General features: G+C 35.5%; 1 protein-coding gene across 2 annotated transcripts in view; it reads right to left on the minus strand.

The window, feature by feature from the left end:
- Positions 1-904: 904 nt before the first annotated feature.
- LOC125677123 (pyrokinin-1 receptor-like) overlaps positions 905-22,645 on the minus strand; it is a 28,468-nt gene continuing 6,727 nt past the window's right edge. For both annotated transcript variants that reach the window (XM_048915096.2, XM_048915097.2), the window contains exons 2-5: positions 14,979-15,495; positions 2,805-3,338; positions 2,021-2,149; positions 905-1,530 (exon numbers count right to left, since the gene is read on the minus strand). In XM_048915096.2, coding sequence (XP_048771053.2) covers positions 1,043-1,530; positions 2,021-2,149; positions 2,805-3,338; positions 14,979-15,300 — 1,473 coding nt within the window. In that variant the 5' untranslated portion in view covers positions 15,301-15,495 and the 3' untranslated portion in view covers positions 905-1,042. The remainder of the gene's footprint in view (positions 1,531-2,020; positions 2,150-2,804; positions 3,339-14,978; positions 15,496-22,645) is intronic.

The following is a 22,645-nucleotide window of genomic DNA, read 5'->3' on the forward strand; positions in this document are numbered from 1 at the left end:
TCACTGAAGAGACATTATTTGTCTAAATGCGCATCTGGTGCATCAAAATTTGTACCGTATAAGTTTTACATTTGTAACAATGGAATTTACAAAGACACTTTTGTTACAAGCTTGGTGAGCCATAACCAGTTCATATTCCTCATGAAAGGTGAAGATAACGCGCAGTGATCAATCTCGTGATCGATCAACAGGGGATGCTTACTCCTCCTTGGCACCTGATGCCACAACTGGTATATCCAGGGACCCGTGTTTGTCCAACTCTCTATTTTGCATTATTGATAGGAGTTATGAAATTGATGTTTGTTCGTTATCTTCGCCCCTCATTCAAAAGACCTGTAACTTTCCCCTTCTAAATCCCGTGTGTGTCACAAAGAAGCAGTTACTAAAAATATTACGTCTTAAGTTTGACACACTGGGCTCAAACACGCGGCCTCTCGGCCATGAAGCGATAGCTCTGACTACTGAGAATTAATCTGTGATGAAGAGATGAATTGGACACTGCGAACACGCCATGTCCAGAACGTCGTAAGTAAGTTCGTTTTGTGGGACATATCTTGACCAGTGACAGAGTTTATTCTGACTCCGAAGAGGTCAAAGCTGTCAAGAACATGCAGATATTTCCCCACTCATATCGATACCTCAGCATCCGTAGGTGAAGTTCCACAAACTTACACCTATGCAACAGTGACAATTCTTTTTTGTTCAATGCTTGCTGTATTAGGAGACCTCAGTTTTAAGGTCTCATCCAACAGACACACGACGTTAAGTTCTAAATGCCGAACAGTCACTTTTTAACTTTTACACCCTAAGTTTAAGATGTACGAGCGAATCTCAAACCCATGATTCCCAGTCACAGAGCAAATGTTCTAAGTAGTGAGCCACAATAACCAATAATAAAAAAAAATTGGAAGTGTCAAATTTTTAATTGCAACGATACGTAAACCACAGAAAAAATGCAAAATTCAGCAAGGTTGTCAGCAAAAACAACAGTAAGAATTATCGGAATAGTGGTTCAGTTGTTGTAAATGAAAGAATGTTACCGTTATGATTTGGACGTGAAGATATTCGATTTCGTTTGCACTATCATTTCCACATTTTCAGCTTTGTTTAATGGTAAATATGTAAGAAGCTTAACATCTTCGTTATCTGAGTGATATTCATTATCAACGTATGTGCCGCCACGGGAAATTTTATGTCTAATTTCCTGGGAATCACTTGCTTTGTCAGCATTGGAAGAAAAAAACCTAGTTTTCAAAGGATATCTTGATTCTTTCTTTGAGTTCCTGGATAGTGAATTACTATTGTTTAAATTAGTTTGTTCACATTGCTTTTCTTCTGCTTCTTCTGGCGAGGAATGACTCCTAACCGTACTCTTCATGTTGTTATAATAGTAGACAAGACTACGTTGATATTTTGATTTTCTGTGACCCAGACAACAACACAGGGTTTCTTTGAAGGCTTCTCGATATCGCTTGGACATTACGTTGTACAGGAAAGGGTTAACAGTAGATCCCACAAAATATAGCACCCCTAAAAGAACAAAACAATTGTACACTTTACAATATTTTATCTAAATCGTTTCTGCTTAAGCTACATCCGCTTACTAAGTTGCAGGTTTTTATTTGTAAACCCTTGTTGATTGATTGATGTTTTCCGCCACATTCAACAGTTATCTGGTGGCGCCCAGTTTTTATTGGTGGAAGAGAGGACCCACAGGAAATGTACCTGGGAAGAGACCGCCGACCTTCCGAAAGTAAACTGGGAAGCTTTCTCACTTATCGGCACGAGTGGGATTTCGAACCCGCGCCGACAGAGGTGAAAGGCCGTGTAATTTTGAGCGCGATGCTCTAACCACTCGGCCACGAAGGCCCCTAAACTCTTGTTGAAAAAATAAATGGACGGTAATCAGTTTAGTAGTGTAAAGAATACAAGCTATCATTACAATGCAACAAAAAGTTCATTCAAAAGACGGGTTTCTGGATAATTTTCAAATCTATTTCAAATACATGATTTGGCTGACCTGAGATGAAGAAGAGGTGACTCTGCACTTCTAGCTCCAGCGGTGTCCAGATTGATGTGTGGTAGATAGTGTACAGTCGTTGTGTGTGGAATGGGGCCCAGCAGAAGAAGAACGCAAAAACCACAGCAACTAGATAATACATATCAAAACGTAAGGATAGTAAGAAAAGTGTAGCTCAATCACAAGTAAACTTCATGTCACTTTTGTCCGACTTCTGTCTGTCTGTCTGTCTGGTGTAAATTGTTCCCTTTTCGTCGTCTTCTCAAGATTTATCAATGGAGAAGACATTCTTATAAAGTATGTGTTCAGCTGGTGTTGTTAGAAAAAGAGCGTGTAATTTACATTCCAACTACAGATCATGGCAAATTGTTGAGCCACTATTATTGTTCCAAACTCTCAGTATGGGCAGAATGGTGCAAGTAAGTGCTGTAGCCTATTGGTCTATTCTTTTCTTTCATATAATTATCTCTCTTTTCAAATTCTTTTACAATGTAGATGAAAAGGCGAAGATAACGAACAGTGATCAATCTCATAACTCCTATAAGCAATTCAAAATAGAAAATTGGGAATACATGGACCTCTGAATATACCAGAGGTGGCATCAGGTGCCTAGGAGGAGTAAGCATCCCCTGTCGACCGGTCACATCTGACGTGTGCCCTATATCTTGTGTGATACATTGTACATCAATAAATCAAACTTGGAACGTTAGAAAAATGAACCTGGTGGTCATCTTTCAATATTTGATATACTTATTTGATATATGATATCATCCTGGAAACTCACCTAACATACGAACAACTCTTCTGGAATGCGAAGAATGGTGTCCACCGGAGGATTCTTCCGAATTTGCTCTGTTTAATGCTGATCGTCGTAAAGTGATCGCGATTAACACATACAAAATAATGATAGCAGTCATAGGGACAATGAAAAACAGGAATGTTGATATTTGGAACATAATTGTCATTTCGAAGATCCACTTCGGTGGAATATTACACACAAGCGACTCCTGCAGCGGCTTTCCTGTCGAAGGACTGTTTGCGTAGAACATAGTCCGGGTGTGGATTGGGTACGGTAGGGCGATCAGGAAGGAAACAGTCCAGATACCAACAATAATCCTAATGGATCGCCTGAGATCCGCTATTTTGTGTGACATTAACGGATGGCAAATAGCGATGTAACGTTCTACCGTAAACGCCGTGATAGTGAGCACTGAAGCATATGACGTCATTTCTGTTAGTAAAGCTTTTCCAATGCAACACACCTCACCAAAACTAAATGGATAGGCCTGCCAGATGGAGTAAGCTTCAAATGGTAAACCTGAAACATATAAGATTTCATCACTAACAAGATATAGGCTGTTTGAATGAAATTTATGTAACTCCCGCATGGTGTATTACGTCAGGCCTTTCAGGGAAGCCAACTCAGTATATGTGCGTTAACTAAACTAACGGATAGTCATAGAAGATTACTAATAACAAAGTACTGCCTTTTTATTCCCTGATTACGTAATCCATAGGTATATTTTTAAAAGTTGGTGATTTATTGTCCCATTCTTCGTAAGACCACAATCAATTATGTTGAAACAAACTGTTAGATATATTCATTTTCATTCACAGCTCAATTCGATGTTATCCCAGTGAACTCGAAATGAAAAACAACACACAGTTTTTAACATCTGCTTCATATTTGGATGTTTTGTTGAACAAAAACGATACAAACAAAGTAACAACGCATCTATATATAACAAACTGGATGACTTCAACTTCTCCATTTTCAACTCCCCATATTTATGTAGCAATAATCTATTATCATCTGTATTTAGTGTTTATCTTTTTCATCTGATTTGATACACAAGAACATCTTCTGCGTATGATAATTTTTTAACTGAGACAGGTTACTGACAAGTAAAGTTAATTTACATGGGTTTAAACATTATCGTTTAAGGTAACTCCATAATCGTAATATTATCTGATGAAAGTTTAAGAAGTGTACTTATTTCAATTCACTAGAGTTAGGACTAATAAATCATTAAATAATATATATATATATAGGTCATAACACTTTTTAAGATGCGAGACATACATATACAAAATTATATGTCAATGTCAGAAAATTGTAATTTTCCTTTGCAACATCATTAGAATTTCACAAAATCTGGTTAAGGTGATATAATAAAATAATTTTTACGGAACTGTTTCTTTACAAAACTATTCAAAATTTCTGTAAAAATCAAGGAAAATTTATCGCATAATCAACTTGATAGAGAATTTAATGAAAACAGAATTTTTCTCCTTGGATTCAATATTCTAAAACATGTTATTGATTATTCATCTATAACTTAGACTTTTGAAATATTTTATATTTAACAAGATTTTTACAATGACCATTGGAAAATACTTCAACAAAATTTATGGTAATATCATGCATACATGAAAATGAATCATTGCATGGTTTTGTAAAATTGTTTGACGTCACAGGAGGGTGGAATTGCTTTAAAGTCAAAAGTTCGAAAATACTATAGTCATAATGCCCTTGTTTGCAAATTAGACTATGTCATTAGGTCGAATGCTATCTGGCGTGTTTTATAGCAAGTGTTAGACCGTTCTATGCATACAGATTTTGATTACGCATTATTCCATTTACTTCATCAAGATAAAAAAAAAATAGGTTCACGGTGGGTTAACTGTAAAACTGTAGGTCTCTGAGAAAATATTGGGACAGATTTGTCCCAATATTTTCTCAGAGAGCTACAGTTCTGCAGCTAACGGCGGGCATGATAGGTCAACAGGGGGTGTTTACTCCTCCTACAAAGCTGATTCCACCACCGGTGTTACCAAGGTTGCATGTTTTCCTAACTCTTAATTTTGTATTGTTTCTGGGATCTATGAGATTAATCACTGTTCGTTATCTTCACTTTTTATTGATTACTATTCATTCTTTTCATTAAAACAAAATTGATGTGGATTATCTTTTCCTCCGCTGATTCTTGGAATCGCTCGATCGCCACTGTCGTCAACAGTGTGTTACTGTGGACATGAAAATGACAGTTTATTGGCGTGATTGCCGACATAGTAGGCACATGGTTGTCTCCAACAAATTACTGTTGTAATGATTATTTGAAAATTATATTTTTCTAATGACCAGCTAGGATTGAAAAAGTTTAATAAATATTACGGATAAGTCAAACGAGTTAGAAATACATTGTGTACTGTTATAAACTCATAAACATTAAACATGCACTATGGGTGGTCTTGGTGGCAAATGTTTGCTTCATCCTGCGTATATGAATTGGCTATCGCAAGTTTGTGAAAGCCTTCAATATTTAAATGTGTTCGAGATGGCAAGCTACACGTGCATTCCCTGATTGGGCCCAATTTACCCGACAAAAGAGACGCAGTGTGGTCCATGACTTTACTGGCTGCTGTTTATAGTAATAACGATTCGTGGTGATTGAAACATTTAACACGGCTTAAAAAACGATGAATTGACTTAGAGTTATCCCGCTTTCTGTGTGCGACTCACAATTTCATTTTAGTGTGTGGGGTAAATCATCGTTGTCTTGCAATCCCAGGGACACTGATGGCCTCATGATTTATCACGTGGGTTGCGGGAAAAGGGAATTCTTCCTTTGAATTTAAATGTTTCTGGTTATATTGCGGTATTTATGATATCATAATCGATTATCATAATTTTGTACAAGGTGGGGTTTAATCCAAACGGTATTTTTCATGAAAGTTTCGATCTGTACGTTGAATTGTGGTTGTAAAGATTAGGAAACAAGCAGCAAGGATTACACTTAAAGGGAGAGTCCCTTTCCTCGCAGCTGAAAATGTTAAAAATACATCAATTTTCATTACACTATGTTTGGTTCAAAAAGAAATCATGCCCATGTATGTTAATAATTCTTTCGTTTTTAGTTAAATGTTAATATGGACTGGTTTTTAGTTTGAGTCGTGGGAGAAGGTTATAGTATCATATGATTTATTGAGTGAACGTAAATGGATGATGGATGACCTGGGATTTTTTTATGTCCAAATTTGAATGCTGGAGGCAATCAATCACCGAGGATAGCATTAGAGCCTCATTGGATAATATCCGACCGGAAGTACTTGTGACGTATCAGTCATTCTTCAGACACTTACATGTACATGTATGTTTGACTGCAGAAAAATGTACGAAGGGAATGAAATTGATGATGATAACGACGACGACGATAATGATGATGATCATCACTAGTTTTCCCACCCACGCACCCACTCTTTATACAAGTGTTATGCTTTGATTCATGAGAAACAGACCGGTCATTAATACATAAATAGTAAACGTAAGGGTTTGTGAAGTTCCTGGTACCATAAGTTACAGTTCACTGCTGATGCAGTGATTGGTGTTGACCTACATTCAATTTTTTATATGTGGAGTCTTTCATGCCCAAGATTTAACATGACCTGAATGCTGGAGGACATTAAGCAAAGAGTCACTCATGTATTGACAATAGATCAAATATACACGTGTTATGCGCTGGCATAATACTATCTATTTGTCCTAAAAGCGGCTCCCTTTTTATTTTTTTTAATAAATGTCAGTGTACATCTGCCTGTTCGGTATTTTTCCAAACATCGGTAGAAGTTGTCTGAATCGTTGTAACCTGACAGAGCTTTAATTTCACGAAGTTTAATTTTCGAAAGAAGGGGATTCGTAAATATAAGCAGCCATGAATGTAAAACAGTTTACAGATTTTTCTCGCCACAACACTGTTATCAGGGAATATAACTGCCCCATCTCGTCACCACTAAAGTGCAACCGACGCCAGACACACGACGATAACTTAATTAAATTAATCCCTAGATATTAATCAACAGGGATTTAAAGCATTATACGAACGGTGTAACGATAACATCTCTTTGCTCGCAATACATCCTTAAATGTTCACCACAACAGGGGTAAAAACAAAGTATTCTGGAAAAACAAAACAAAGCAAAAGTACAAGTTTGCACATTACAATTTACGGGAAAACAGTTTAATCCTTTTTGCGCATTTGATGAGGAGAAACAAGGCAAGGTGGTTTTATGTACATCGTGATACTGAAGAAAAACATCGTAAACAAGTAGGTGAGATGCATCTCTATGAAACAATTAAGGCTCAATTAGGATACCTGAAATACGATGGGGCTGATTTATTAACAATTTCTCTAAAGTGTTATTACATCTGTAATGTGCATAGACTCAATAACAAAATAACAGAGAACCTGGACCTGAAAACCTGCCAGGGTTATACAATATCGGTGAGAAAGGATAATTATATCAAATCGGGCTCGGGATATAAACAGCAAAAAAAAGAGCATATTATTGCGGAATCTGTGTCGGTAAATGTATTCTTTAAGTATGCTAATAAGGTAGTGAAAACTGAAAGTACATATCTTTGCCTGATGTCATGGAAACAAAGTGTCGCAATTATGAAGCTTTGCAAGACATGTAGTATTTGACATTGAATCATTGGTAGTATTAACAAACTTCAGAATGAAGAATTTCATTTATCAAGTTGTCAACGAATTACAAGGTCATTTGATTGACAGAATACATGAGGCAGAAGATTTAAAAATATCAGACTGAAATCAAAGTAGCAACGTCGTCCTTAAAGTCAGCATTTATTTATTGTCTTAAACAATGAAATTCTCTAATTCTATTTCATGCCAAACAATTGAATGTCGACATGTCGTAACACTTAAAAATGCACATGTATTCGATGCAAGAGACAATTCACAGCGTGCAGAAGCATTATTACATACAATATACTGGTAATCCGAAATTAAATTGATTGATTGTAAATTGTTTAACGTCCCGCCCGAGAATTTTTCACTCATATGGAGACGTTACCATTGCTGGTGAAGGGCTGCAAAATTTAGGCCTTTGCTCAGCGCTTATGGCCATTGAACAGGGAGGGGTCTTTATCTTGCCACACCTGCTGTGATATGGGACCTCGGTTTCTGCTGTCTCATCCGAAGGACCGCCCCATTTAGTCGCCTCTTACGACAAGCAAAGGGTACTGAGGACCTATTCTAACCCGGATCCCCGCGGGACCCAGTTTACAGTTTACTTTATTCACTCACACCATATTATGGTACATGAGGTACAATATATACAATATTTACAAATAGAATATATTATATGCAAGGTACACGTGAAAAAAGAAGGGAGTTGTTTTATTTACATAAAATGAGTTAAGGAGGACAGAATTGGTCATATATTTTAGATATAAAACTACACAATTTGATAAGTACATTAGGGTCTGAAGTTGACATTAACTTTGAAAATTTGAAAAAGTTAGGTTTGTGACAATATTTTCTACACAGATACTTTCTTCTATAACATTCAAAAAACTTACATTCAAGGATAAAATGGTATTCGTCAGCTATCTGACCCGTATTACAGATATGGCAAGTTCTTTCGTCTTTAGGAGTGCCACACCATCTTCCAGTCTCTACTGGGAGTTGGTGATTTGAAGTTCTAAATTTGATAAATATTAATTTTTAGGTAAAGTATTTAAGTATTTTTCAAACCCAAATTCACTTTTGAAAATGCCATACGTTTCACCCTTAGATGACTCCCGTATATCACTTTGCCATTTCTGTATATACTGATCTTTAAGACGTCGTTCAACAGTAATTTTTAACCAGTCAGTATTAAAAAATGCTTGTTCATTCCATATATTGGAGTGTCCACAAAGATCAAAAATACTTTTAATACAAGATAACCAAGAATTCTTATAACTTTCTCTACAGAATAGATCATGTACATACTTATACAAACTACACACAATCGTACTATCTGGATTTAAAAATAACCTTCCCCAGTAAGAAATCACTCTTGTATACACTGTTACATATAAAGGAAAGCGGCCAGTTTCTCCATAGACCATATAATTTGGAGTACTACTTTTTAAGTTGAAAATATATTTTAAAAATTTTAAGTGCATTCGCTCAATAATGTCAAGATTTTCGAACCCTCAAATCTCACAACCATACAAAAGTACAGGTGCAACAACTTTATCGAACAAATCAAGTTGACATTCAACTGATAGATTATATTGTCTAATTTTTCGTATAAGCCCATACATGGCTTTTTGGGCTTGCTCACATAAATGTTTTTTTGCCTTGTTAAACGATACTGATCTGGAAAAAATTATACCCAAATATTTGAATTCTTTCACAATTTCAATAACTTTGTTATTAAAGTAAAATGTATTATTTGGAGGTCGACCTTTGGAAAAAACCATAATTTTTGTCTTATCGACGTTGACATGTAATTTCCACTGAATACAATATGAATGAAACCCGAAATTAGAAACATACTACACACGTATTAAATAGTGGTCGTTTAACATATTAAACATCGTCAGTCAAACTATATAAAGAGTGTTTGCAGTATTTCATAAATACTAAAACATAAAATTAGAGAAGTCGGATTTATTCATTTAAATGGACTTTCATTCTATTATCTTGAAATTCAAAACGTTCTATGAAAATGAATATGGAATAACAATTCCGAGGTATTTAGAACGTTAATCATAAAATTCACAATTTTAGTTGTGTGTTCATTTTCATATCTAAGGGGAGTTGGTTTGTATGAATTTAAGGCAGGCACCGATGCGGTACATTGATAGAAAGCTACTTTGTAAATGAAATAAAATAAAACTGCGACTACAACATCGGTCCTGAAATAGATAAGCTGTAAAGCTGGCTACAGAACTAACACATACCGACCTAGTCAGTACAGAAATATCCTGCATAAAATACTACTTAGAACGAGGCTTTAATTTGATAATAGCTTGTGGAGACGCAACATTCTTCAAAGAGTAAAACTAAAATTGACATTATTGCCACAAGCAAGGTAATTCTGATCTAATCCCGTTGTGTAGATATGGTTCTCCCCGGTAATCAAAGTATTCCGACATTAAAAAAAATCTTTCACTTTTGATTAATGACGTGTTGAGTACGCATGTACGTTATATTTCATGTCGAAGTTACAGTGGAAAAAAAATCTATATGTGCTTTGAGACAAGAACAAAATCAAACAAACATGAAAATGTTGCTTTTGTCAAGAATTGATTTCCTTTTTCGGTACAAAACAGAATTTATTCTGTGTACTTATTAAAAAAAATAAAATAAAATAAAAAAACCAAAAAAACAAAAAACACCCCGAAATATTCTGACTAATCGAGTAAATGACAATCAAGACTTTGCCTCTTTTAGTTGTTTACAAACAATACGCCAGTCTTTATCTTACGATGAGGACATGTTTCTGCATTTAATTGCTGATTGAGAGGCATTGACTTGAGAATATACGACAACAAACGCAGTGAACACGATGTAATGGCGTAGCTAAACCCATAATCTTACCGCTGATAGCCGATATTGACAGGTAGGAACGACAGGTAAATAAAATCGGAAGGCTTTTCATCAATAGGTCAAGATTTGGTCAAGTTGTGTGAAAAGGTTACCTTACTATACGAAACTATGCATATATAAATTCGAAAATAAAGTATTATTGATATACATAGCATTCTTACAAAGTGGACTAAAATCTAAGATTTCGCACTGTATAATGTTGTTTTGAATAGAGGTGGTAATTAATTAGCGGATAATCACCCTTGGTAATTATATAAACTATCCTAAGCACGGCGCGTTCGTGTACGTCATTTTGCCGTGGCGATATTGCCATTATTAAACTAAAACAACAGAGAACCCCACAGACAGAATCAAACCCTCCGTCTAGGTACTTTGGTAATGCCGTGATAGATATAATTGCATTATGAACATTAATTACAACAAAGGCCTATTCCTCTTTTGCTATAAGTAATATCGCAATCTCCATGTCTGCACGACTAACCTTGAAATGTACATTGCGTTATAATTACTGGCTATAAGACAAATAGAGATGCTGTTTAGAATCTGGGAAGGACGAGATCTGTTACAAAGAGCACTAATACGGTATTATCTGTCAATTAAAACGCCGATGTTTGGCAATCTTTTGAAGGACTACATTTCCTCAACCGAATTCTGGTGTCTTATACAGATCTGTCCTTTGATCATTTGGCGCCGAAAGGATATCAATACAAAATAGATTGGATATTAAGTAATTCTCACAGGCACGTGCTTGGTTAGATAACTTATTGAACATCGTAGGTAAAGATGTGCATGTTTCAGATCACTAGTGATGTTCAAATTACCAATTACTTTCCGGGGGATGAAATACCAAGTCGTGATGACATGCAATAAAAGTTTAAAAATACATAAATCTCCAGATTTCCATCACAATCCACGGTTTCTAAATTTGTTGGTACTTAATAACGCAACCCCAATTTTTATTGCCATCATCATTGATATTGTGTTGCTGTGAAATCTGCAGCCAAGCACACGGCATAAACATACACACTAGATTTCTGTTATTTTTGGCGCATTTCGTTTAGTCGTCAAAGTTACCCAGTTCCGTTTATATCATCCAAACCATAAAATAGTACAAGAGGTACATAAAACGTTACATATATACAATAACCAAACCATGAAATAGTACAAGAGGTACATAAAACGTTACATATATACAATAACCAAACCATGAAATAGTACAAGAGGTACATAAAACTTTACATATATACAATAACATATGGGTCAAACAGACAAAAACAAAATCAGAAGAACGGTTAATATCATTGATTTTTAAGATGAAGACATAAGTTCCCCAATTCCTTTAGTGCTTGGGGCAGAAAAAGAATCAAATGGATAAAGAAACAGTGTGATCTTCGTGAACATAATCAAACGTGTACCTTAATTACATGTAATTATTATGATATACACATGGATTTGAGAATTTTATCTATTGTAAAGAGATTTATGTTTCTACATCGTTTGAAACTTTAATTCGTAGACACATGATTCCTTTGTTTAATCTTTGTTTCATTGTGACCGCATAAAGAAAGGTGAAATAGATTTCAATATTTTCTGAAAAGTTGATGTCGGTTTTAACATATGACATCGGTAATAAGCAACACATGTACAAGTTATCAACACATGTACAAGTTATTAACACTTATTAACACATGTACAAGTTATTAACACATGTACAAGTTATTCAAAGGCACACCATCTTTACACTGTTTCTATTCATTATAAAAGTTGACGCATGCTCACGTGATACACAATTGCACGGAGAACACATTTTAAACTTTTTTTTCAAATGGAAGGGGTGCTGTTAGATTGCCTTGTCATGGTTCCAAATCATTTTACATGTACTAAATCAAGAAAGGTTGGAAAATAAGTTATTGAGATTTTTTTAAGCGCAATTACATGTACCATGTACTGTCCCAAAGCAAATTCGTTATCTAAGAAAAAGAATTATATTCACATTGGATATGGGCGTCATGGGATGCATCTATGATAGTGTAAAAACCTCTGTTTCCTTCTGATATCCTTTATTTCTTTATTAGGGTCTTATTTTTTTATCTCTCTTTTTTTTTTTTTTTTTCTTTTTAGCCTTTTATACATTAATATACTGTCAAATTGTCTCCCTTGGAATGAGTAATGAATGCAAATTCTAACATCATGTATACTTTCCACCAATCATAATGCAGAATATTCCGAGGCTAGATTTCTACAGTTAAGACTACCTTCCGAGGAAACCGATGATGCTTGGAAATTTACAGAAATAAGAATGCGACCAGGCAAAAAAAAAAAAAAAAAAAAAAAAACCTGCCAATTGGACAACTTGCCTGTGTGCTACACGATGTTGATACACATTTTGTCGCAGAATTCTGTGACACACTGAGAAATTAAAGAAATGACAGCAGTGGTGCAATGAACATCGGATAGTGGACGATAAAGTGTGATCAATTACTTCAACAATGATATTATATGACGTGCTTTCTAAATTTTGATAGTCTCTTCTTCTCATTTTGTAGACTTGTTTGATTTAAAAACGAAACTGCAAGGCATTTACTTTTAGATGTCGCTCAGGGCAGACATTGTACCGAATAATTTTGGCATGATTTAATTTGAGATACAAGATGGACAATTATCCTAAATAATTAGATGTCAAGTATCTATCTTCAAATCACCATTAAGTGAAGATAACGAACAGTGATTAATCTCATAAATCCTATAAAGAATACAAAATTAAGAGCAGGGCAAACACGAAACACGGACCCCTGGACACAACAGAGGTGGGATCATGTGACTAGTAGGAGCAAACCCCCACCCCCCACCCCCTGTTGATAAGTCGTAGCCACTAGCGTTATGAGCATTATACCTTGACCAGATGAAAAAAAATGAATTTGCCCCATTATTCGTTTTTCATACTTTCAGACAGGAATTAAAAAAAAACAAAGAACTTGAGTATTCACTATAATGGAATCAGTGCTCCCTTCTCATTACAGAACATTTCCATATCCTTTATCTAATATATAAAAGTTTTTGTATAAAATTGCCTAATACTGGTCATAAAACATAATTTTCAATGGCTGATATTGAATTAAAGACGTTCGATATACACAGAATCTGTCCTGATTAAGTGTAATTAAGTAGTTTGTCTGTGGCCGTCCTGATAATTTCCTCGGGCACTTTCTACATCAGATTTCTATGAATTAAGCACTTCTATGTATCACGGTCAATCACGACCGAGCCCGATTTCCGGGATGATGATTCGATGGGAGTCTAATCCGTCACTAAGTCTTCTTCTGCAAGTTATTTTTTTTCACTGGCTCCTTATAGCGATGTGACGTTGATAATCGGTTTTAGGATCATAATTAATGTATCGCTTAAATGGTCTACATTTGCATAGAAATGGTGTTGTTAAGTGACCATGACAATATTAAACCTAAGTGGGTATGATTTATTTTATGTAGAAAATAGTAAATGTTATATACATGATTTTTTGTTATGTAGATAAGAATAAATCTTACATACATGATTTTTTTATTATGTAGATAAGAGTAAATCTTACATACAATGGGTTTTTTTATGTAGATAAGGGTAAATCTTATAAGTAGCCTCAGACTACATCTATCAAGCGTAAAATGATAAAATTTAATGACACTTTGTCGCTTGTTTGCATGTTGTTTGGCGTCCCATTCAAGGATTTTCAATCAAATAAAATGTCCCCACGACACGTCACCAGCTTTAGGTCAAGAGCCGCACATAACGCTCAGGGGGTTCTTTATCTTACCAAAGCCTATTGGGACAAGGGACCCCAGTTTTTAAGAACAAATTCGAAAGACCAGTGACTACCACTTCTGATGTCGAGAACCTAGCGAAGGAACAGTCACTACCTAGAGACTTCCTTCTCGATTCGCGATATCCCGGGCTCGATGGACGTTCCTTCGGACGAGAAGGCAAAAACCGAGGTCCCGTGTCGCAGCAGGCGTGGCACGATAAAGATCCCTCCCTGCTCAATGGCCATAAGCACCGAGCATAGGTCTAAATTTTACAGCCCTTCACCAGCAGTGGTGACGTCTCCATAGGAGTGAAATATTCTCGAGAGGGACGTTAAACAATATTCACATCAATCAATCAATATCCGCCCCACCGCCACGTCAAACCCCCGTGTAAGACGTTTACCATGTTAGCAAATGTTCCTCCACTAAGCAGTGAAATCACGGGCCATTCAGATATACTTTAGACTTCACTTATATCATCGCGCGATTGTTAAGAGTCATGAAGGACCGTGGGAGGAAGAAACTGTCCATTCTAGCTTTGTTCGTGTATACACTAAAGTGAATATTTACATAACTTAACAAATAATTCGTTATAAAAATTATTTCATGGGGAATTTAGGAAAGCCTGTCTGTGGATTTTTATTGAATTCTGTATTTCTCTTGAACTTCTGCTCCATAAAATAGTCATGTTTTATCATTCAATTGAAAATTTAAAGTTCGCGCATCTCAGAATAATAGGCAAGAAATGATACTCACATGAGACTAAGATGAGGATGTCCGAAATGGCTAAACTACAGAGATAGTAATCCGTGGTAGTTTGCATGTATCTGTTCCGGACAATTACGATGGCCGTGCACACGTTTCCAACGACTCCTGTCACAAAGATGAAGCTATAGATCGCCAGAAGGCACACGGCAGATAGCATGTCTTTCCTTTTGGGTCCCATGATTTTCAGGAGGTACTGTTCGTCCGACAGGTTCTGGGCGGACATGTTTATCCCGTCCGTCGTCCGGCTGAAACCCGTGATCTCCCAGGGTGCATGGGACGAAGACCAGTTCCCCGTGTCACTGAAATTCATCTCGAGGACTTCACAATGAAAAGCCAATCAGATGTCTGTCAATTGTTTAATGTTAATGTTATCAGATACACAGTGTTTTTGTAGTCAATTGCCGATCTCGTTTTGATCTTCGTTTACGTGCAGTCGCTTTGCGCCGTTTGTGCAGCGAATGTCGTATTTCCGCTCATGACCGAGTTGTCTTTAATGGACCTTCACCTGTGAAAAGAGAAATAGATCGTCCAAACAAAATATGTTCAGCGTAAAAAGAACATTGTTTCCAATGAAAACAAGAGTATGCTACTTTGTTGCTTTCACAGAGAACAGCCATTTGCCGTTTACATCTGTTGAATATCTTGGTGTTTCATCGATAGATGAAAGTTATCATATAAAATTGTTTTGCGTTACAAATGTAATCCTCGCAAATGTGTTTGTCGTTTGTGTTAAGAAGTTTAAATGGATTCAGAAAAATGTTACTTACATCACAGTGTATATGTATAGTAGATATCGAGATAACATCAATATGTTTTGGTTCTGAAAGTCATTTATTTCCAATGAAAAGTTTTTCGACCTAGAAAACGTAGAAATTATAAAGAAAAATAATTTAATTTCTAATGCCATTTTTGAAAAGGACCATGGCACAGTCGTCTTCAATACAATTGCATGTTCCTTGTTAAGTATCTGGATGATTTGTACTGTAAAAACTGTAAGAAAAAGACTTTCAATACGAAACAAACGTCACGCGGTCACCATGCCTTAAATCGCGCACCTATTGGTACCATGAGTAAGAAAACCATAACGTTAGAAGGAACCATTTCTAAAAGACTCTTAAATAAACAGCCGCCAAAGACATAGCTCCCAGCTCAGAGATCTCTTTACATCAGTATAACACTTGTAAAAATGAAAATGAAACAATACAATGACATTCTACACTAACTGCTTTCTAATTCACTCAATTCTGATGGGCTGTAGTACCGAACAACACGGTGCAAACAACGCTCAAATGATTGCGCCCCACTAACTGATCGTTTTTTCCACATACTTGCATTGTGCATCAGAAAGCGTGTAAATTGATTCATGATTTCTTTATTTAGTTCACAGCATCTGCAAGACATTACTTAAACAATCCAATCGGATAAAAATGCTTCATTCATTTTTCAGGTTTTTCTAATTTCCAGTCAGCCGTGGAAAAGATTTCATAAATATCGGTTACTAGGGAAACAATGCAAAAATATGTAATGCTCCGTTTTGGGTTCTTTTGATCTAGATTTTGAGGAAACATTTTGACACATTTGCTATAGAAAAGATTGGTTTTGGATAATATTACGAAAGAATATTGTTTGCTGTCTGGTACACTTTGAAACGAATTTCACAATGTTGAATAAATTTAGATTTTACTTGTTGTTAGATGTAAAATTTTACAACTGATGTTCGTAAATTTGGTTTTTATTACACTTTTTATTCAATATTTCCAATATTACACACTACTTAATATGAACTTTATGAAAGTAGTACGAAAGGTCATTCTAGCTCTGCTGATAGCATCACCGTGTTTTATTATGTCTATACAGGTATAAACTAAATGATATAATTATAAAATCATCATCATTATCAACAACATCTTCATCGTCGTCATCACCATCAATACAATGTAAAATATGAAATTGTCCGAGCAATAAAGAGATGTCGCCATTGGTGTCCCTAACATTACAAAAGCCTTTTTTTTTCATTCCGGAACGTTAAGAAAACAGATACATGACAATAGCGTTTGGTCCATTTGTCAACTTTCGAATATTCCGAAATTCAAGACAAACAAGGACGATATTTGTTTTTCATTAGAAAGATAATTATATTCATATCTTTACTTACACGGACTGAGTAGTTCAAAAAGTAACGAGGACGTTAAAATACCATCACTGGTGTACAGATACATGTAGATAGTCCATCTGCGTGTCATATTACTTCATCATATGCACGTTATTTTGAGAGAATAAATAAACTTTGATTTGATTAAAAGACAATTTTACCATCCAGAAAACCTCTCTCAGAAAATTTACGACAGAAATATTGATAAATATATGTATTTGATATAATTAGCGTAATTTTCACGATCAATATATGCATTTAATTAGCGACATTTACACGCGTTTCTGTATTGTCATAACGGTTTTCTTTCATAAAGCCACAATTCGAATTGATCTGATTATGTTTTAGATATCAATCTACTTCATTAATTTTGATATTCGGTGTCTTAACACTAATTACTGCAGATTGTAATATTTCAATACTGTTTTGACTTACACATTACACCCGATGTATTAAGCGTGAGACGGAATTATTAAAGCATTTGGAATTGTGGCTTATTGAATCGATGTTGTTGTCGATAATTAATATCAAGAGTAAAAACATAAATTCAGTACCTGTTCTAGATCTCCATTTCACACACAACCCCCTCCATAAACTTATATTTAGTATAAGTAATATTATTTCTTTTCCAAACTCCAGTCACAGATCTCGCGAGATACAAGCGATCCCTACCTTTGTGTGCAATAATGCCGTCACAATATTATGCAGCTATTTTGTCCCCCGTGACAGCTGGTCAGTCAGTATGAGTGTTTGATGATTTCGGACACTGAGTATCGTTATTACCGTGCCGGGATGATACAGACCTCTATCTACAATGCTCATCTCTCCTCTGTTTCATGGGTAATTAACTTAAGCAGGGCGCTTTTTGACTTCCAGGCTTCAGCTTCGACCCTGTACTGGGCAACCTTAGCTTGGTCAGTCGGGGTTGAACTACCGATACATGCACAATAATGTGTTCAGACACAAAACTTGCGTGTTTCATCAACTTTTTTATCGTGATCATCTAAAACTATCATTTTTCTAACAGCACATCCGTGACCTTTAACAGAACCTTGCTGTCTAATTTCTCTTATGAACTACTTGTTTTCCGCGGCAAGGAGATCAACTATTTAGCAACATTGGAGAGCCCGACATTTATACAAGCTTTGAATTTTTCACAGAGAGGTGCTAGTCTATTTGATTTACATGGTTCCTCGACAACTCTGACTATCCTGAAGGACTCATTTATTCCAAATGGATTTCATTTATTGCCAGTTTTATCACTGAACGACATGGCAAACTTCAATAATATCTGGACCTGTATCGTCGTTTACGAATGGCGATTGGTTTCTGGTGTCTTTTAATCACGAATTTATTCGTATAATATACATCGCTCTGTCAAAGATTGCATGGTTGTTTGTTCAAATAAGGAATTCCCCGGGGTTTGATATCAATTATATTCCACGATAAATATATACCCAGAAATTCCACGATGTATGTTTAATATATATATATATATATACTTAGAAGATAGGGTTGGTCAACATTCCATAGGGTGTTTGAATCCATTACGTCTGTGGCTGATAAAACCATTTTATGGCAATCTACCATTTGGGGTTTTTTTATGAAGCAAATGTCAAGATGTATATTTACGAAACAGAATTTTGAAATGGCTGTGCCCTGTTTTCGTTACCACGTGCACTGAGTGTACCATTCTAAGGTCTACAATTTCACATTAGATCTAAGGAGGAATATAATCTCCTATTTCTCACATTTGTGTTGTCTTAAAACTGACTACTAACAGCTGTATTTTTATAATTTCTTCATGTTATTGATATTTCTTAACGATGGTTCACTTCAGTGATGTTGCTTTCTATGCCACGTTCAGACTGACATCCCCTACCCCACCCCCACCGCCACTACAAAAGAAAGAATAAAGATAAATGGAAATAAACGACCCCTTGCATATCGATATAATCAAGGTGCAATTAGACTTGACTTCAATGATTACACGGAATTCAGTGTTTAAGGATTGCCATTGGAAATCCAATACATGTATTTCATTCACAGAAATCATGGGATTCGAAGAAGAAGAAAAACACACACACAATATAAAAAATAAACACGCACAGAATAATAATGGTAATAAATCCCCCCAAAATCCAATACCAAAAAAAAAATTAAAAGAAACAAAAAACAAACACTAAAACCATCCAAACCATTCATCATACCTCTTTTAAAAAAAACCGGTGGGGGTACACAACCAAAATGATGAGTGAAAAAGCGGCCTTACCACCAGGTCACTCTCGGCCATTAATTGAATTGATCAACTTCAACCTCGTTCGGGACAATAAGATAAATACCGAGATTGATTAAATGAGTACTCGGATGAAAATTAAGGGAGCACAAACTCATCAATAACGCTCAAAATGTCTTCTTTTACAGTAGTTATATTTTCTCCTGTGTCAACAAGTTTAGTGGTAAAGGAAAAAAAGTTATTTCTTCTCGAAATTACGATATGTTTGTATCGCTATCACGATAAAAGATTTCAAGTTGATTATCTCGTATTTACGAGAATAAAGCTTGGAATTACCAATTCGTTTCCTCGAGACATAATTTTCTCATTATTACAAATTATTGATCTAATTATGATAAAATACATGTATATCCTTCGTTTAAAATAATGGCGATGCCCCCAAAGAACAGTTTTTCATATTTGTTATCATATTTGTTCTTAGAATTCTATGTATATTTACCATAACCTTTTCCCCAAACAACTTATTAATAGGGTGCGAGATGCTTTTGTGTAAATATTTAACGGGCGGAATTAATTTCCTACGATATTTTTTTTTCTGGTAGTAGGGAATTCGAAATGATTAAGATGTAGTTACGAAATGTTTTCTCGTAATTACGACACATTTTTTCCCGTGTAATTACCAGGCTTGTCGTTTTGCTTGATACAAATAAGCTTTCGTACTTTGTGATAAAATGGTCAAGTTGACGAACGATTAGAATTTGAATGATTTCAAACGAGATATAAATGCTTATCATTTGAATAATTATGAAAGTGAAATACATGTTGTTCAAATTAACAGGACTTGTAAATGTTTTTGCACTTGAAACTCCTTTGAAGAGTTATCATCCCTTGATAAATGATTCTAAAATATCAAAATTGCTAAACATATATGTGGTAAATGATTATTTTTATTTGATATTTTCATTAAGAAAAGGTTGATGTAACTTTTTACCCTAAAAATATGTATCGCATAGTTACCAACTGTTTTATACATTCTGTATATGGAATACCGACAATATTTATACATATAACGATTGGACACCAAGTGTACAGTAAAGTGTAAACTATTTTATAATTTCACACGAAATTATATTAGAATTAATTATAAGCTGCCATCTCAAGAATTACCTATATGATTGCAATGTTCAAATTATTATATACTTTGTGTATTTACATATTCTAAAGATTGTATGACCTTGTACCTTCTACGGAGAGGACTTATATAGGCAGTCTCTCTCTCTCTCTCTCTCTCTCTCTCTCTCTCTCTCTCTCTCTCTCTCCCTCTCTTTCTCTCTCTCTCTCTCTCTCTCTCTCTCTCTCTCTCTCTCTCTCTCTCTTTTCTATGGGTGATCTTCCTTGAGAAGAATACTATTAAGAGATTGATTTGGTAGTTTTTAAAGCGGTCGATCATTTAACGCAAAAGGAAATAAAATGTCATAAACCAGCACAAAGACGAGCAATTAAGGAGAATCTGAAGTTTCATCGCATTTTTACTTGAAAATCCCATTAGTAAGGAGTTGTAGAAAATCTTTGAAAGTAAGTTTCACAATAAAAATACTTCTTTTTTGCAACCCGAAGTTCACTTCACGTCATCGGAAGAATGGCAGAAAACTTTGATGATTTGACTTCCACTTGAAAGCAGTGGAATGCATGCCCTGGCACGAACATGGTGTCATTATTGGACAATAAATTGCTAATCGACTTATTTCTGATATAACGGCTAATAATTAGATCCATCTAGCATTGTTTAGATATGGGAGCATTCTGTCATATTATTTTATTGGTTTTGGCACGTGTGCATGGAATACTCTCCACACGTACAACTTGTCTAAAAGCATGTTACTTACATATAAAAGTATAGAATATTACATGCTAAAAATCCATATTATAGGTCATATCAGCCCGAGTCATACGTGTCCAGCACGAGGGCCGAGGGTTGAAATGTGGCCCGAGGATTGATATGTGGCCCAAGCGTTGATATATGGCCCAAGCGTTGATATGTAGCCCGAGGATTGATATGTGACCCGAGGGCTGATATATGGCCCGAGGGCTGATATGACATATGATATGGATTTCTATGTATCATATACTACAAACTTTCATCCTTGAATATTGTGTATGTACAGCAGAGTATTTTTGATGTGGGATTTGTTTTTCATTGATACAGAGTCCGAAAGCTTATTTCATAAAATATCAATCTTTTCATCACACGCGGGTTACTTTTCAACATTTCAAAGATAGATCCATGGGGTATTTGATACATTGCCTAACTACGGTTTACTTCCCTTTAAATATTCATTAACGAGACTTAAACGCTTAAATTTTTAATGTATTAGAATTGACATTATGATTATAAAAATGAAAACCAGAGCGTTTTACATCACTCTTAGTGTAGGAGTCAAACATAAGACGTTAAATATAAGTAGTGATTGCTCCCTAAGTGAGAATAGCAGGTGTTTCGGATATGATCTTAAAAACGGAGGCCCAGTGTCGCGGCAGGCATTGGCACGTTAAAGAATCCCACTGTTACGGCCCTGAGTGCTAAGCATAAGTCTAAATTTGTGGTACTTCATCAACCTGGTGACGTCTCAATATAAGTTAACAAATCTCGCCGGGACGAAAAAAAAAACCCACAACATGACATCTCATATTTGTATATAAAAGTCAAGCAAGTAGTTTAAATCCCATGTTTGGATTGTCATATCGCCTCCTGTGATATCATCCAGCTTTCCACAATTGGTTTGACGTCAACGGTATCATACCCAACTACACCTATAGTCTCGTCGCAATTCTGTTAATATCTCTCGCATTCGTTCGTATAAACGTATGTTCATACCTCTGTGTGTTCGATTGTGCTTTCTGATAAATAAAAATGATAGAGGAAAGTGAATATCGTTATATGATATTAAAAAATACTGACTCTCGTTAATGATAATTCATAAAACATGCTATTGACCTCATCTGTGTCTCGGTCAATGCAATGTTTATTTCATTCATTAATTCTATATTAACCTCCGTAAAAGCCGTCAGTTGTCTAAAATGATTAATCTGAAAGTGATGTCCCATTGTTTTATACGTATAACCGGCCGGGTTATAAGACTTTGTGTAACGTTCTCTCTGATACCGTATTTCTAGAGAGAAGACATCGTAGTGAAGTCTCAAATCCAAGCATGTAACGGAAAATCGCTTTCACACGTACAAGTCAAATGTTCACCTGTTCAAACTTCA

The sequence above is a fragment of the Ostrea edulis genome, chromosome 3 (genome assembly GCF_947568905.1).
Source record: "Ostrea edulis chromosome 3, xbOstEdul1.1, whole genome shotgun sequence".
Classification (NCBI taxonomy): Eukaryota; Metazoa; Mollusca; class Bivalvia; order Ostreida; family Ostreidae; genus Ostrea; species Ostrea edulis.